We start from the raw sequence: 18,540 nt of genomic DNA, 5'->3' as shown, positions 1-18,540 counted from the left end.
TGTGCATGCGTAAACCAGCTGTCTGAAAATTACTCACCCTCCATATTACTAAAGGTACACAGGATGTTCCACAGCGCTTGCCCTTTTACTTGCATTAAGAGGTGTTCTGAGGCGTGGGATCAGACAACAACACACGTAGGCTGTACTTTCAAGAAAATGTACTTCCACAAAGTCAGGTGCAAATGTCCTTCCAAACTGAATGTATGTGCACACTTCCTCATTGAAATTTAGTGTCGAGTCTGTCTTTCTTCCACATTAGATAGTTTGAAATTTTCTCCTCTAATTTATATATTTGGTTGTGTTTCAGAAGGTGCCTCTGGCTGCGGGGGGAGAGGGATGGTCTCTAGAACTTATGCGCGAATATCCAGGGGAGAGATGGCCAAAGAGAAGCAGTGGCCATGGCAAGTTTACATCAAAATCAAGGTGAATAGTGTTGTCACGTACAGACAGAAGTACCCATACTGAGGGCATATGGCAAGGGTTGGCAACTTGTGGCATGTACTGGGGCCGATATTCAGACTGCAGAAGGTAGCCCGGCTAACTCCTGCAGTCGGCAGTGAACCAAGAAATTCAGTGCCAAGTCATATCCAGCGACCGGCATTGAAATTCTGGAGGGTTTTTATGACTGCTATGAACATACCTGGTTAAGCCAATATTCATCAGCTGACCAGCTGTTATAGCAGCCAAAGATAGATGTGCAATGTTTGTGGGTCTATCTGGACACTAAACTTAGCCAGTCAGCCGCTGAATATTGATGCTAACCAGCTATGTCGCAAGACATAGCCGGTGACCAGCCTAGCCACTAAACACTAATATGCAGCCGAGATAGCTAGCTATCCCACACTGAATATTTGCAATTAGCCTGCTTAAGACTATTTAACCAGCCAGGAGACGTTCCTGGCTGGTTAAATAGCGCTGAATATTGGGGGGGACTGTCTCTTGCATACTGATCCCAACTGCTATAGATTCAGACACTGAGGGACAGATATTCAAAAAAGTTTAAACAGACAAGAGAGACTCCGGCCCGGTTAACCTCACTGAGCTAGCCAGCCGCCGATATTCAGCAGCTCTTAACTGGTTAGTACCACTGAATATCACTGCTAACCATGCCTTAACTGGCAGGTTAAGGGCAGAATAAAGGTGTAGCATCAACTTAGCCAGTTAGCAGTGATATTCAGTCCTCTAACTGGCTAAAGGACCTGTTGCTGCGCACCAATCAGGAGCCCAGCAGTAGTTCCCACCCCCAGTGCTCCCCATTTCCGGTTCTGCAAAAATATTTTCTATTTTTGACGTGCCAGTGCTTACCTAGCGGTAATTGGGTAGCATGCAGGTTAGCATGGGAGCCCTTACCGCCACTTCAGTGGGTGGCAGTAAGTGCACCCCCTCAAAAAAAATGGCCGCATGGTAAGTGGTTCACTTACCACACAGCCATTTCTTTTCCAGAAAAAAAGACAGCCTTTTACCCGCTAAGGTAAAAAGGGGCCTCAGCGCATGCCAAAAACACGCTCTGACATTAGCGCTGGTCCCCTTTTACCGCAGCTTAATAAAAGGACCCCTAAGTAAACACATAAAGTTAAAACAACAAAACAGCAGTCCTAACTTTATGTGCCAAGTTATCTTGGCACTGGTCTGAATATCAGCTGGCGACCTGTTAACTTTCAATTTTTAAAATGTGGGTCCCAGCTGATATACAGCTGGGACCCACATAAGAGTCTTATGCAGGTTCTGGCTGAATATCACCGGGACCTGCATAAGCTTTGGTGGCCAGGCTAATTTAAAATAGCCCTGAATATTCAGTACCAGTTCCTGGACATGGTCCAACACTGAATATCTGGGGCTAATTCTGCCTCCAGGAATCAACATTTAAAGAAATACTGACTGCCGCAAAATCTACCAGTTATATTTTGATAAGACACTCAAAGGAGTTGAATGAGCCAGTCATTAAGGATTCAGCCCTCGCTAATATTTATTCACATATCTTTCACAAAAATTTATAATTCAGTCACCTTGGAAAAAAAATCCATTTAAATTGGAAAATGTATCTCAAATTTACCATGCTGGGGTTTACTAAGCCGCTAGTGTGGCTGGCTGTGCACTAGTGCTGACACAGCCTATTCACTTTGAATGGGCTGTGTCGGAAACACAGGGAAGCCACTAACGTGGCTTAGTAAACAGACCCCCTTATCTCATACTTGATTTAAAAATGGCTGAGCATTCAAGTTACAGAATTTAAATATCACCAGGGAAGCAGGTTGATTGTTCATGGAGAGGGATAAAAAAGGGCTGATAGAGGAAGCTTTAAAAAAAAGGTATATGAGATGTTCTCCTGATGTTAAAGTCACAAAAATATAGCAAGAACCGTACATTTCCACTGATTCTCATCCTCTTCCTATATACATTTCAATGCATGTGTGATTCTTTCTAGGCTTTTAGACAATCCAGTTTTTAATAAAAGTACATTCTGTACATTCTCACAGCCAAAGTCTGTAAGGAAAGCATCCAGGATTGGCTCCACAATGAAGCAGACTAGGCAGTTACCTAGGGCAGTGTTTCCCAATTCCAGTCCTGGAGTACCCCTTGCCTGTCAGGTTTTCAGGATATCCACTATGAATATGCATGAAAGAGATTTGCATATGATGGAGGCAGTGTTTGTAAATCAAGTTCATGCCTATTCATTGTGGATATCCTGAAAACCTGACAGGCAAGGGGTACTCCAGGACTGGACTTGAGAAACACTGACATAGGGCACAGCATCCAGGAGGCAAAAGAATTGCTGCAATTAAAGCAAAACAATAGATCCTGAGAGTCCCAACAAAACTCAAACAGCCATCAGTGTGTGTTTTAACTGGCAGTGAGGGTGGGTAGTTTTCAAACAGTTCATATGCAAAAATAAGTAACCACTTTCCTGGATAAATGGCTTTTGGAAATTTCCCTCATTAGTTATAGATAGAGAGAGAGCAAAATTTAATATTTACAAATATGATGTCCAATTATGCATTTTAACAGGAGTTTTCTAGGATGGGTGGAGTTGGAGGTCAGATAATTTCAGGGAGGAGTGATAGGGGCCTGAAAGTTAATTGAGGAGGGGACCTAAGGTTAACATTTGCCTGGGGTTCCTACCACCCTTGCAATGGCCCTGAGAGTATCCATACTCCATATATAGATCTAAGGGGAAGGACTGTGTATCATGTTGTTACTATTGGCGGCAGAGGAAGAAAGAAGGAAGGTCAGATATAAAGGGATATAGCAGGGGGGAATGAAGATTTAAAAAAAAAAAAAAGAAAGTATAATTTTCCAGTAAAATAACCAATAACGTGTTCTTGATCATTCAGGATGAGGACGGTCCTGACAGAATATACACTGGAGGGGGCTCGATCATCTCAAAGCGCTGGATCCTCACAGCTGCACACAATGTAATTTCTGATGATGGTGTTAAGGTCTCACCCAACCAGGTCACAGTGGTAGTAGGTGAGTCTTCTCCGACCCTTTCTCAAGAGATTGCATTTGCTTCTACCTCATATATACACATAGTACTCCTTCTCTGTCACTGCTAGGACCTTGAGTCTTTTTCATCCCTATAAAGAGAATTGTATGGCTTAGGAAAATGGTCACCTTTTACCTCTAAGTCATTGGTTCCAATTGTAGCTCAGGTGGCCTATGTGAAATGCGCCAGTGTTCTCTTTCCACTTCCAGGAGCCATAGCAGAAACAAATATTCACATTTCAGCAATTGTGACAGGATGGGTAGAGGTTGTGCTGATAGCCTGTCTGTTTTTGCTTTTTCTGCCTCCCTGTTGCTCTCCTATCAATGTGTGAATTCAGCATTTAGAAATAAAGCCAAGGTATCTTTCCATAGTTTAACAAATTGATACGCCCAAGAGTATTCCAACAGCTTCAATCTCTTTTTATCGTTAAAGAATGGAATGGAGATCAAATTAGAATTTTGAAGCCTGCAATTCTGAATTGAAATAGCAAAGACCATATGTTGATATAAGTAAGATGGAGCAGAGCCATATAGCCCCAGAGAAACTCCCTTATATGGTGTTAAGCCCCGCCCAGCGCATCCCAGGATGCACTGGGCAGGACTGAGCGCCACCATTTTCCAGGCGGCACCAATGGAAGAGGAGGGAGGCCACCTCCCTCCTCCAAGTGCAGGTAGGAGGGTGGGGAAGGGCCACTAGACCACCTGGGGGGGGGACTTACCTGTGGCCCACTGGGCCACCAGGGACATCAGATGGATGCTGAGGGGATCGGGGGGGCTGGAGACCCACGCCCCCCTGAACCTGTGTCGGGGGGACCGGAGTTCCACCAGACCTCCAGCCCATGTTTCACTGGGCTCACGCAGGGGCAGTTGGGGTCTGGTGGTCCCATGGACCTCCAGCCCCTGTGTTTGACAGGTCTGGGCTTTTGACACCTCAGACCTGTCAAACAAGTGTGAGAGGATTGTCCTCCTCCCGCACTTCTACCCCATGATCAGAGAGAATTGCATGCTTAAATTTGCACGCAATTATCTCTGATCATAAGTCTGGTAAAGCCCTGCGTTGTTCCAGCGCTATTTTTGGAGCGCTGTTTGGAACAGCATGGGGCTTTTGATCATCTGCCTATTAATGAGGCAGGAGGTTGTCCTGCTCAGTTAAATCACTTTGAATGTTGACCCCAACAGAAACGTGATCTTCCAGAGAGAGAGAGAGCAGAATCAATAATGACACCTAAACTCCTGATTTTAGATTGCATTACAATGGAAAAAAAACCACCAACTTCTAACTTAAACTTAGGAAAATCCTTACTCTGATTCCAAGCCCAAAGCACATTAGTCTTTTCAGAGTTAAGTTTCAAAAGATTATCACACATCCAGTTCCTAATAGAATCTAAACAAGTGGTCAATTAACATTCCACTTCAATGAAAGTTTTAACTATAGGAAGAAATCATTGAAAGTCATCAGTGTAAGAGAGGCAAGATATACCATTTTTCCTATAACTGCTCCAAAGTCAGATACAAAAGCATTAAAATCATAGGAGATAATGGAGACCCTTATGGAACTCCCCAAAGTGATATGCTGTTGACTCCTTTCTCTTACATATGGCTCTACAAAACAGGAAAGCATCATACCAAGCTAACACATGGCTTCCCAATTCCAATTTTTGTGATTTTTGCAAAAGGAGTTTAAAATAAACTAAATCAAAAGCTGCAGAGAGGTCTAACTGCATAACTAAATTCTGTTGCCCTTTATCTTGGTACAACCATAGTAATGTGGAGGGGTATAATGGAACGGGGCGCCCAAGTTTTCTTGAGGGTGTCCTCGCAGGATGGCCCCGTAAAGGAGCAGTGCAACCCGTATTATCAAAACAAGATGGCTGTCCATCTTTCGTTTCGATAATACGGTCAGGGACGCCCAAATCATGAAATTTAGGTCGACCTTAGAGATGGTCATCCTTAGGTCGTTTTTGAGATGGTCGTCCCCGGTTTTCAGTGATAATGGAAACCAAGGACGCCCATCTCAAAAACGACCAAATCCAAGCCGTTTGGTTGTGGGAGGAGCCAGCATTCGTAGTGCACTGGTCCCCCTGACATGCCAGGACACCAACCGGGCACCCTAGGGGGCACAGCAATGGACTTCAGAAAAAGGTCCCAGGTGCATAGCTCCTTTACCTTGGGTGCTGAGCCCCCCAACCCCCCACCAACCCCACAACTGTACACTACTACCATAGCCCTTAGGGATGAAGGGGGGCACCTACATGTGGGTACAGTGGGTTTCTGGTGGGTTTGGAGGGCTCACATTTACCACCACAAGTGTAACAGGTAGGGGGGATGGGCCTGGGTCCACCTGCCTGAAGTACACTGCACCCACTACAACTGCTTCAGGTACCTGCATACTGCTGCGATGGACCTGAGTATGGCATTTGAGGCTGGCATAGAGGCTGGCATAGAGGCTGGCAAAAAGGTATTTTTAAAGATTTGTTTTGAGGGTGGGAGGGGGTTAGTGACCACTAGGGGAGTAAGGAGAGGTGATCCCCGATTCCCTTCAGTGGTCATTTGGTCAGTTCGGGCACCTTTTTGATGCTTGGTCGTGAAAAACAATGGACCAAGTAAAGTCGCCCAAGTGTTCATCAGGGACGCCCTTTTTTCCATTATCGGCCAAGGACACCCATCTCCTAAGCAGGCCCCAGTCCCGCCTTCGCTACACTGCCAACACGCCCCTTGTGATCTTTGGTCGTCCCCGCGACGGAAAGCAGTTAAGGGCGCCCAAAATCGGCTTTCGGTTATGCCGATTTGGGCGACCTTGTGAGAAGGACGCCCATCTCCCGATTTATGGCGGAAGATGGACGCCCTTCTCTTTCGAAGAGTCACCTGATTGTAAAATAGTAGATGACGGCACAGAAAGACATGTACAGTCCATCCAGTCTGCCCAACAAGATAAACTCATATGTTCTACTTTATGCGTATACATGACCTTGATTTGTATCTGCCATTTTCAGGGCACAGACCATAGAAGTCTGCCCAGCACTAGCCCCGCCTCCCAACCACTAGCCCTGCCTCCCACCACCGGTGCTGCCACCCAATCTCCGCTAAACTTCTGAGGATCCATTCCTTCTGAACAGGATTCCTTTATGTTTATCCCATGCATTTTTGAATTTTGTTACCGTTTTCATCTCCACCACCTCCCGCGGGAGGGCATTCCAAGTATCCACCACTCTCTCAGTGAAAAAATACTTCTTGACATTTTTCTTGAGTCTGCCCCCCTTCAATCTCATTTCATGTCTGCTAGTTCTACCGCCTTCAAGCAAAGCCACTATAGCCACTATAGCTGTTTCTGTACTAAAGGATTTCCTATAACCTGATTATGATTCATCAAGAAAACTGCTCGAAGACAAAAACTAACAATTGACTAGCTACTGCCACTTTTAACAACATTGCTAAAGACTGTAATTTGGCTATTGGCCCATAGGTGTTAACATTCTCTAGCATCTAAAATGTTACTCTTTAATAAAGGCTTCAACACAGTAGACCAGCCAGATAACAGCCCTGGCTTAAACAATCATTCACAAAATCTGCTGGCCAATTATCACTTCTTCTGAAGCATTTGTCCACAGTTGGCCTGAACATGACATGAACCCTTGTTAAATCCATTGAATAATATCTATATATCATCTACAGATAAACAAAATCCACACTATTGCAGGATCCAACTATCAAACCTACAATGCTGAAATCTTGACAAAACCCTTCCCCCACCAATATTGGTCATAAGTGGCACCAATTTATTTCCTACTTCTGGGTTACAAACTCTTCCCAAAACTGAACAACCTTATCCTGAAAATGCTAAGCTAATTTTTGAGCAATAGGGATATTCTTCAAGTCAGGTTCAGAGAGTTGTCAATAACTTATGATATAACTCTCTAGTACTATTTTGACTTTTCCAACATTTGCTTGATATAATAAGGTATTTTTGTGTCGACTATCGCATTGCTATACAGTGTTATGCAGGACTTCCACTTCGCTTTAGAAGTGTCTGCCCTTTCCCTGCACTATGTTCTTGTCACCAAGCCTCCAAAATCCAGGGTTGCCTGACTTGATTAGAATAAACTGTATCTGCTTCAATGGAGCAACCTTATCTAGAGCTGAAATAACCACTTCTCACTATTGCTATATGTTATGATCTGAAGTTACTGTACCAGTGTCTGACTTCTTAAATACAATTTCCTTCATGCATAATTCTAATCAATTTTTCCTCTTCCTGTTTTAGTAGTCACAATACACTTTTGTGTAGAAATGATGGTTCCCTTTGCCAACTCAGACTGTAGTAAATTGGTCTGACCAATGAGATAACAATGGTTAAAGTTTTAGAACACCAGTTAAATGAAACATTATCATTTACATACGCATCATTTCCCCAAATGATATTAAGCATTTCACCCAACATTGTAACCAACCTGTATTTACTGTACTGAATTTCATACCAATATTTCTGAACTCTAAACATTTCCCCCTACTACTAGAATAAATTCACCACTTTCATCAAATGTCATAAAAAATGTCAGTGGGGAATGCAATGCAGGTTATACAGGACTGGGAAGAAGGAGATGTCATAATTTACATTGGACCTAATTATTAAAAGGCGTTTTTCTGGATAACAGCAGCCATTATCTGGATAAATGTCTTACCCACCATTATTTGATATTCACAGACCACCTCAGCACTATCCAAATAGAGCCAGAGCAGCTAGCCAGAGAGCGGTTTGACTTTGAATATTGTCGTGATCCTGATAACTTTGGTTATCAAGACCACTGTTCCCAGATATTCAGCGCTGCTCATTTTCCAGAAAGTGACATTGAATATCCAAGTTTTCTGTAGCCACTGCAGATGGCATTTAAAAACAATACTGACTGTGGTAGCTGAATATTGACCTGTCTGAATTTAGCGCCCCCCAATCATTTTGAAAAGCTGACGCCAATGGATACATACATGTGTTTGTTCAAGTAGCTTCTGTTAACTATCAGTTGTTAATTTCTGCTTCCTGGTTTGTTTTTCTTTAAGGTAACATAAACAAAAACAAAGGGAAGGAAATGGAGGTGGAGATGATTGAAGTGCATAATAACTATAGGGAGAAAAACGGTTTTGACTCTGACATCGCCCTGCTGAAGCTGAAGCAGGATTTGGAGCTGTCCAACAAGATCTGGTGATCTCTTCCTCTCCCCCCCCCCCCCCCCCCCCCCCCATCTTTTGCACATTTTTCTACACTTGGGTCACTTAGGGGTCCTTTTACAAAGGTTTGCTAGCGTTTTTAGCGTGTGCTAAAAATAAGTACGAGCTAACCATTAGAGTCGCCTATATATTTCTATTGGCATCGCTAGTGTTTAGTACGTGCTTGTGATTAGCATGCCCTAAAACCGCTAGCACACCTTTGTAAAATGACCCCTCAATCTACTTCTCTTTCCTCCCTTCCCAGTACCCAGGAGTCCCTACATTTATTTTATTTATTTATTTATCATACAGTTTTTAAACCGTGCTCTCCTAGGTTCTAGGTGGTTATCAGTATAAAAACATTCACAAAAGAAAAACATAAATAATACAAGAACATTATAAAAATCTATACAAACATATAACTCCCAATATCCAGCTTAATAAGTTATACCTTATTCCAAAAACAACACATTACAGTAATCAAATAATGGAGTTATCAATTATTGCAAAACCGTTCTAAAATTAGCATTAGATAATAAATCTTTAAGTCTTCACAAGATCTTCAATTTTTAGAAAATCTTTTTCACCAGTCCCTTCACGTGTGGTGGAAATAATAAAGCACGATCATACCTAAGGACCCTGTTTACTAAGCTGCGCTAGCATTTTTAGCACATGCTAAAATTTAGCACACACTAATGCTAGAGACACCTATATATTCCTATGGATGTCTCTAGCATTAACGCACACTAATTTTTAGCACGTGCTAAAAATGCTAGCGCAGCTTAGTAAACAGGGCCCTCAATATTTCACTTCTCGTTCAATAGGTGTAATATCATTCCCAATATCAAAATTGAAAGGAAATTCCACTGTGGATGAAAAAGAAAGTGCCAAAACTTGAGTTTTGGACATTCAACTTCAGTCTATTAGCTGACATCCAAGAATTGATGGACTGTAAACAAATTCTCAATAAATCTAAAGCCTTATCCAATGAGTCAGCAGCAATAGGCAGAAAAAATTGAATGTCATCTGCATAAATCTTATTATTCAACCCCAGTCCTGCTAATAGCCTACACAATGTTAATATATATATATATATATGTTAAACAGGACGGGGGATAAAGATGAGCCTTGAGGGACCCCTGCATTCACCTTAATCCAAGATGATACATCCCATTCACTTTCATCCCTATACACTCTATTACTCAAAAATGAGGAAAACCATTCTAATACCTTTCCCTGAATCCCCAACCCTCTAATCTCTAACAACAATCCATGATGAATCGTATCAAATGCTGAGATGTCAAGGGTAACAAAAACAATAAGGCACCCCTTTATCAAAGCCTGCTCTTATGCTATCATACACAGAAATCATCAATATTTCAGTTGAATATTTAGGACGAAAGCCATATTGTCAATGATCTAAAATTTGATTCATGTCCAAAAACTCTTGCAGTTGGTAAAGAACCAACTTCTCAATAATTTTTGCTAGAAAAAGAAGTGATGACACCTGCTGATAGTTTTCAGGCTTGGACTTATCTTGCTGTTCATTTTTCAATAAAGGATGTACCACAGCCTTCTTCAAACAGTCCAGCATTTTACTTTCCAACAGAGAACTATTCACCAGGAAAGTGATAAAGTCTGCAATTTCCATTTTCAATGATTTAACTAAACTAACAGAGCAAACATCCAAAGAATTGGAAGATTTATTCAAACTACACTTGCTCAATTTGCTTCTTGGATACAGGAACAAATTTTCCCCATTTTTCACTATCAGTTCCCTGAAGAACAGATTCCGTTGGGAGGGATTTATTATCAAACAATTTCAGAATGGTATCAGTTTTCTCCTTAACCTTATCAGCAAACAATTGACTAGATAAGTTCTTATCAACCAAATCCTCTCTTTGATATACCCTAGTCATACTATGGACTATAGAAAAAAATTCCTTCTAATAGGATCAATTGATCATAAAACAACTTTTGTGCTTCTTTACTTGCAGACCAAAACAATGCCAAACATTCCCTATAATTCTTTTGGGTATAACAATCAGGATACTTCCTCCACTCTCTCTCTTTTCTATGCAATAATTGTTTTATCTCTATCAATTCACCTGTAAACCATGGGGCCACAGATGATCTCCTCAAAGTCTTCTTTTCTAATGGAGCAATTTCTTCCTAAACAGCTTCTCATGGAATCAAACCATTTATCTGTAATCAAATCCACATTCGTGCTGTCTGGTAAACCCTTTAACATCGGTAACAAACAATTGTTCAATTTAGGAAGATCAACTTCTGGGCGAGAATAAATTACCTTATTCAGGGGTCTTTTTACTAAGTCGCGGTAAAAAGTGGCCTGCTGTAGTGTAGGCACGTGTTTTGGCAACACGCCGGGCCAGATTTTACCACATTTGCAAAAAAGGGCTTTTTTTAATGGGACGGAAAGAGGGCATGCGGTAAAACTGAAACCAGCGCATACCTAAAACTGGCCTGAGCCCTTACTGCCTCCATTGATCTAGCGGTGAGGGCTCAAGCGCTACACGTGTGGTGATCGGTCGGCATGTGTCAACTGCCGATTATTGCTGGAAACGCTATGCGTGGGAGGAAATAAATAAATAAATCATCCAGGCATTATGGGCGTACGGCAAATCTGAAATTACCATCATGGGACACGGTAGCCTGGCAGTAGTTTCATTGTGGCATGCGCTGCATGCATGTAGAGCCAAATGCACCTTTCTGAAAGGGCCCCTCAATTTTTTTATCATAAACCTCCTTACCAATAGGAAACCAACAAGATATCAATGTATGATCGGACCAGGGGATCATATCCATTTTATAATCTACAACATTCTCACTTAAAAATGTTTTTAAAAATGCCAAATCCAATGTATGACCTGCTCTGTGCGTTGGACCAGAAACCGCTTGACTCCAACCTAAAGAATCAAAAATATCCAAAAAAGCTGAAATTCTAAAAATGAACTTAGATTGATTTATATGCATATTAAAATCTCCTAGAATAATAATATTCTGATTAAAAAAAATTTGACATTAGTAAAAATTCAAACAATGAAGAGGTGGAATTGTAAAGTACCCCAAGACTACTATAAATAAATAGTCAGATTCAACTCAGAGGAGCGTCTAAGAAGAGACTCAGCGCCCTGTTTACAAAGGTGTGCTAGCTTTTTTAACGTGTGCTAAAAATTAGCGCGTGCTAACCGTGTAGATGCCCATAATATTTCTATGGGTGTCTACACAGCTAGCACACGCTAAAAATGCTAGCATGCCATTGTAAACAGGGCCCTCAATCTCTTCTGAAATAAAACATTCCTGTTTAATAAAATCTAAGCCTTTCTACATAGAATCAGTAAACCACCCCCTCTTTTTAACATCCTGAAAAATGAAAATACTGAATAAGTATTCCAATTTAGCTGATTTAGCAAACCCACGTCACTATCTCTCTGTAATACAAACCACATCTGACTTCTGAGAGGTGACTAAAATAAATCCCGAATTTAATCAATCTAATTCCTAACTGAACGAGCATTAATCAAAGTCAGCTTCCAATGGCATCCGCAGGAATTCCTCTGATATATAAGTGGAACCCTAAATGCAGACTGAAGGTCTCTGAATAAAGGAACCCCAGTGTAGTACAAGGGGATACCTTAGGATTAGCTTTAAACATTGAGCAAAAGAAATTATGATGATGATGAAATATGAGAAGTATTTAAAAGATATTTGCTGAGAAATATGCAGTAAACTTCATTGAAAATGTACACTGCAAAATATTCACGAATCAAATACCCTAGGCTCTAATACTTAAGTTGCAGAACAGTTTTATTTACAAATAATTGCAGGCCACACATTCATTATAGCACTTATTTCTATACATATATTTTCTTTTGGGATCTTATACAAGGAGAATATACTGTAAAGTGGACCCTCTTTTCTCCTGGGTTGCAGCTCTTCGCACAACCCCAAAATACAACACACTCTGGTAGAGCTTCCCTTTTTCTCAACAAAAAAAAACACAAAAATAATGCAGCTTTTTATTGAACAGGAGGGTCGTCCCTCCTTCTCTCAATTGCATCTCCCAAAACAACAAACCATGCTCAACCACTGCTTTCTCTCCCGGTTCCCTGGAGAGTAGCAGTCAAAAGGAAACAAAAAACCCCCAGCGCAATTCAGCCCTGGTTTCCCAACACAGTTCAATTTTTAGCCAAGCTTCAAAACACAGCTCAGTCCAGCTAGGCTTTCAAAAACACAGTTCAATTTTAGCCAAGCTTCAAAACACGGCTCAGTCCAGCTAGGCTTTCAAAACACAGTTCAATTGTAGCCAAGCTTCAAAACACAGCTCAGTCCAGGTAGGCTTTCAAAACACAGTTCAATTGTAGCCAAGCTTCAACAAACACACAATAAGGGCTTTGCGCGGGCTCAAAGCCTAGGGTCCCACCCTCTTGGTCAGTCATACTCCTACCTGACCTCCTCCCGCTTGACCCGGCTTGGCCCCGCTACCTCCTTGGCTTTCGCTGAGCCAGAGCTGAAAAGTCCATCGGCTCTTCTAAGGTGTGCTCTGGTTCAGTCAGCTCCATAGGGCAAGGCTCACTCTCCTCCTCTCTCTCCTCAGGTGCCCAATCCATATTCTCTTCACCCCGCCCTTCTCCCAGCTGCTCACCCTTTCTTTCATTAAAGCTCTTTGGAGTCCCTTCTTTCTCCACCCACTTGTTCCACCACCTCTTCCACCAGGTTGGAGAATCAGCCTTACTCCTTCCCCTGCGGCCCTCCTCTGGTGACTCATGGGAATGTACCCAGTTTTTCTTATCCCCAGGCTCCCTTGGTGCATGCTGGGAGTTGTAGTTCCTTATTTCTCGTTCTTTCTTGGGGGATGCCTGCCTGTAACGGGGGTATTCTTGCTTAGCCCAGGGTTCCCCTGAGGCGTGTGGGGAGTTGTAGTTTCTGGCTCTCCTCTTTTCTTTCTGTTCCCCAGAACTGCCTACATACTCTTTACATACCCCCCCCCCCCTTAAACTTCTATCCCCCCATTCCTTCTCCTTCTCCTCCTCTACCCGGGACAGGGCATCAACATTTCCTAAACATCGCCCGGGGCGATGCTCCACGGAATATTGGAAAGGCTGTAACGCTAAGTACCAGCGCATTAGTCTCCCACTGTTATTCTTCATCATATTCAGCCATTTCAAGGGAGCATGGTCCGTTACCAGTTTAAATTTTCTCCCTTCTAAATAGACACTACACTCCTGCACTGCCCATCGTATGGCTAAACACTCCTTTTCTATGGTAGAGTAATGCTCCTCATGAGGCAGGAGCTTTCGGCTTAAATAAAGCATCGGGTGTTCCTCCCCTTCATGTTCCTGGGACAGCACTGCACCTAACCCCCTCCCCGAAGCATCTGTTTGAAGGACAAAGGGTTTTTCAAAATCAACTGCCTTCAGCACAGGTTCTTGGCACAGGGCCCTCTGCATTTGTTCAAATGCCCTCAACTCCTCCCCTCCCCACCTCAAGTGGTCCGGATTCTTTCCTCTCAGCATGTCAGTTAAGGGAGTGGCCATTGCGGAAAATTGAGGGATGAACCTGCGGTAATACCCTACCATCCCCAGGAACCTACGCAATTGTTTCTTGGTGTTTGGTCTGGGAAACTCTTGGATGCTTTTTACCTTATTCAATAAGGGCCGGACCTCTCCCCTTCCCACATTATACCCTAAATACTTCACCCGGTACTGCGCAAAATAACATTTTTTGGGGTTCAGGGTGAGACCTGCATCCCTAAAAGCTTGCAGCACTGCCTCTACCTGGTTTAAATGGGTGTTCCAGTCTCCACTATGTATGACCACATCATCCATATATGCGGCGGCATATGCCTGATGTGGTCAGAGAACCCGGTCCAGCAACCTCTGGCAGCTTGCAGCTGCTGAATTAAGTCCAAAGGGCAATCTTTTGAACTGATACAGGCCTATGGGCGTACTAAAGGCGGTCTTAGCTTGCGCCCCTGCCGTAAGGGGAATCTGCCAGTACCCTTTTGTCAAGTCCAGGGTGGTGAGATACTGTGCAGATCCTAGCCTGTCCACCAGCTCCTCAATATAGGGCATAGGATATGCATCTGCTTGAGAGATATTATTAAGCTGGCGGAAATCTATGCAGAATCTCCACTCCCCTTCGGGTTTTGGGACTAACACCACTGGGCTGGACCAAGGGCTATTCGACTCTTCGATCACTCCAAAGTCTAACATTTCCTGGACCTGTTTTATCACCTCCCTCCTTTTCATGGGGGACAGCCTATATGGCTTTTGCCGAACTACTTTACCCCTTTCCGTTATGATGTCATGCTCCACTAGGTGAGTATTTCCAGGGCAGGCCGTCAACACATCGTCAAACCCTTTTAGGAGCCTTCCTATCTCTTTCTTTTGTACTTGTGTCAACCGGGGATTAACCCCTGGTTCACCGGGCTTGAAGATATCTCTTATTTGCGGTCCCAAGTCCTCTCCCTCCTTTTCCTCCCCCCGGGTCTGAAAGCCTACCCTTGCTACCCAGGGTTTCATCAGGTTAACATGGAAGGTTTGGACCCGCCCCTTTTCGTTTGCCACCTCATATGTAAGAGGCCCTAGTCTCTTCTTCACCACCCAGGGACCCTTCCACCTAGAGGCAAACTTATGAGGATCCTCCGAAATTAAAATAAGGACCCTATCCCCTATTACAAATTCCCTCTCACGAGTACCCTTATCATAATATTCCTTTTGCCGATTTTGGCTCTGTTCAAGCAAATCCTGGGAATATTCCTGTAACTTATCTAATCTGGCCCTCAGATCCTGTAGGTATTCGACCACTGACTGATCGGAGGTGTCCGGGGGTACCCAGTGTTCCTGTAAAATATCTAAAATTCCCCTGGGCCTTCGTCCAAACATCAATTCATAAGGCGCCACTCCTAATGAGTCTTGCACCTTCTCCCTGTAGGCATATAGCACGAAGGGCAATAGTTGGTCCCAACCTGTCCTATCTTTGCCTAACGCTTTTTTTAACATACCCTTTAAAGTTCTATTAAAACGTTCCACCATCCCATTAGTTTGAGGATGGTAGGCCGCTGTACGGATATGTTGTATCCCAAAAGCCTCCCACACTTGCCTTAAGGTACTTGACATAAAGTTGGACCCCCTGTCAGTCAAAACTTCTTGGGGGAATCCCACCTCACAAAAGATCTTTATCAGTTCCCTGGCAATGCCCTTCGCTGATATGCTTCTCAAAGGAATGGCCCAGGGGTATCTAGTGGCCATATCCATAACCACTAAAACATAGAGGAAGCCTCTTTGAGATTTTGTTACTGGGCCAATAATATCCATTGCGATTCTTCTCCCCGGTTGTTCCACTCTAGGAAGGGGCTTTAAAGGTGCCTTAGGCGGTAGCCGGTCTGCCACCTTTTGACAGTTGGGGCAGGACTGGCAATACCTCTCCACCTCCCCATAAACTCCCGGCCAATAAAACCGGCCCAATATCTGAGTCAGGGTGGCTTGGGATCCCTTATGCCCCCCCAAAGGGTGATCATGCGCTAGCCTTACTACCAGGGGACGGAAAGCTTGGGGGACTACTAGCTGTCTCCCCGCTTCCGAGTTCTCCCAATTGGGTACCCTGCGATATAGAATGTCCCCCTCTATCATGAAACCCGGGGCTTCCCGGCCCTCTCCCTGTCGTGCCTGTTCCCAGGCATATTCTAAAGTAGGGTCCGTGGCCTGCTCCCTATGAAACTGGGGGAACTGCTCGCTCAATTCTTTCAGGGCTACTGGCAAATAACTTTCTTTTTTTGCCTGCTCCAATGCCTCCCGTCTGCCCCTCTGCTTCTTTTTTTTCAAAGCTTTCCCCTTTCTCTCTTTTCCCGGCTCCCCTAAGACCTCCTCTTGAAAAGGAAAAATACCTCCTATTCCCTCTTCCTCAGCCTCAGGGTCTCGCCGAGCCTGAGAGCGGGTAGTGACTAACACTCTTTTTCCACTAATACACTCGGAAAAGGGAGGCCAGTCCCTTCCTAAAATCATCTCTTGTGGGAGCCTGGGCAGAACGGCAATGGCTATCTCTACCTCCCCTGTGGGCCCCTTCACGTGAACCCTATGTAGGGTATAACGAGTACTGGCCCCATGTATACATTGAATAGCCACTGCTCCCTCATAGGTATCCTTACCTCCTATCCTCCTCTTTCTTATTTGTTCCCATAACCTCTTAGAGATCATGGACTGGTCTGCCCCGGAGTCTAACATGGCTACGACCGGTAAACCCTCAACCTCCACCTTAGCAGTATACCGAGGCCTAAACCCTTGGGCAACCTGCGAGGTCCATCCCTCTCGACCTGGGCAATCCTTCCTGAAGTGCCCCGCCTTCCCACACTTATAACAGAATTTTCCTTCATACGAGGGAGCCTTTTTTTCAGGACCTGAGGGCCCTACGGGCTTTTTACCACCCCAGCCGTAATCGGGTTTCCCTCCCTGGGGATCTGGCTTCAAGAAGGAATTTTTGGAACCCCAGCCTCCCACAGGTCGGGGCTTACCACCCTCCCGGTCGGGTTCTCCCCAATGTTGGGCTTCCAAATAACACTCCAACCCGGCTGTCACGGCCTCCACCGTCTTACAGCCCCTTTGGACCAATCCTGCCCTAATCTCCCTGGGCAGGCCCTGCAGGAACTGCTCCACTACTAATTCTTGAAGAATCTCTCCCGTGGTGTGGCGATCCGGTTCCAACCATTTTTTTACCAAGTCCATTAATTTAGTGGCCACCGCTTTAGGGGTTTCCCCCTTTTCCCATTTAGTGGACCGAAACTTACGCCTATAAGCCTGAGTACTCAGTCCATACCGGTCTTTAATGGCCTCTCTCAACCTCCCATAGTTGGCAGCGTCCCCAGGAGCCAAGTCTCTAAAGGCTCCGAGAGCCTCCCCAGATAAGGAAGGCACTAACCGCATGGCCCACTGCTCTTGTGGCCACCCCGCAGCCACCGCCACCCTCTCGAATGCAGTCAGGAAATCATCTACATTATCCTGCTCAGACAACTTTCCCCATGTAAGTGAGTTCAGGGATAAAGGTCCTACCGCACCGCTTCCTCCGGGCCCCAGTCCGGTAGTTCCGACTCCAGCGTCCCTTGGAGCATTGATCTCCCTCTGGAAAAAGTCCTGGAGCATATTCAGCACCGGTTGTTGCTGCTCTGGTGCCGCAGTCAAGGAGTCCTCCACCATCTTTGCTGTCAGTTCTTGCTGTTTCTGGAACTGCATCGTCATCCAAGCGAAGATCTCCTTGGGGTCCATCCCTGCTCCGGAACAGCAACTCCTGGGGGGGAAAAAAAACAGAGGACACCTCCAAGTGCGGTTTTGCTACTTATTTTCCCCCTTTTTCTAGGATCCCTTTATTTCCCCCAATCTAGGCCCCGCTTACCGGAACCCCAGACGGGTCTGCGCCTTTCTCAGCGTTGGCCCCTCCGTCGGGCTTTTCTGTCTCGCTGGTCCTGGCCTCCTCGAGCGACAGGTCCACACAGCGATCCCACTCCTGACACCAATTGTAAAGTGGACCCTCTTTTCTCCTGGGTTGCAGCTCTTCGCACAACCCCAAAATACAACACACTCTGGTAGAGCTTCCCTTTTTCTCAACAAAAAAAAACACAAAAATAATGCAGCTTTTTATTGAACAGGAGGGTCGTCCCTCCTTCTCTCAATTGCATCTCCCAAAACAACAAACCATGCTCAACCGCTGCTTTCTCTCCCGGTTCCCTGGAGAGTAGCAGTCAAAAGGAAACAAAAAACCCCCAGCGCAATTCAGCCCTGGTTTCCCAACACAGTTCAATTTTTAGCCAAGCTTCAAAACACAGCTCAGTCCAGCTAGGCTTTC

At 44.4% G+C, this 18,540-nt stretch overlaps 1 protein-coding gene across 1 annotated transcript in view; it reads left to right on the top strand.

Moving 5' to 3' along the window:
• The window catches only part of LOC115458992 (complement C2-like), a gene marked incomplete at its 3' end in the record, with an annotated part of 103,532 nt that overhangs the window by 62,066 nt on the left and 22,926 nt on the right, over positions 1 to 18,540 (top strand). The window contains exons 11-13 of the mRNA XM_030188853.1: positions 308 to 423; positions 3,333 to 3,468; positions 8,536 to 8,677. Coding sequence (XP_030044713.1) covers positions 308 to 423; positions 3,333 to 3,468; positions 8,536 to 8,677 — 394 coding nt within the window. The remainder of the gene's footprint in view (positions 1 to 307; positions 424 to 3,332; positions 3,469 to 8,535; positions 8,678 to 18,540) is intronic.

Source organism: Microcaecilia unicolor, unplaced genomic scaffold, assembly GCF_901765095.1.
Source record: "Microcaecilia unicolor unplaced genomic scaffold, aMicUni1.1, whole genome shotgun sequence".
NCBI classification, from domain to species: Eukaryota; Metazoa; Chordata; class Amphibia; order Gymnophiona; family Siphonopidae; genus Microcaecilia; species Microcaecilia unicolor.
This window is presented reverse-complemented; position numbering and strand designations above follow the sequence as displayed.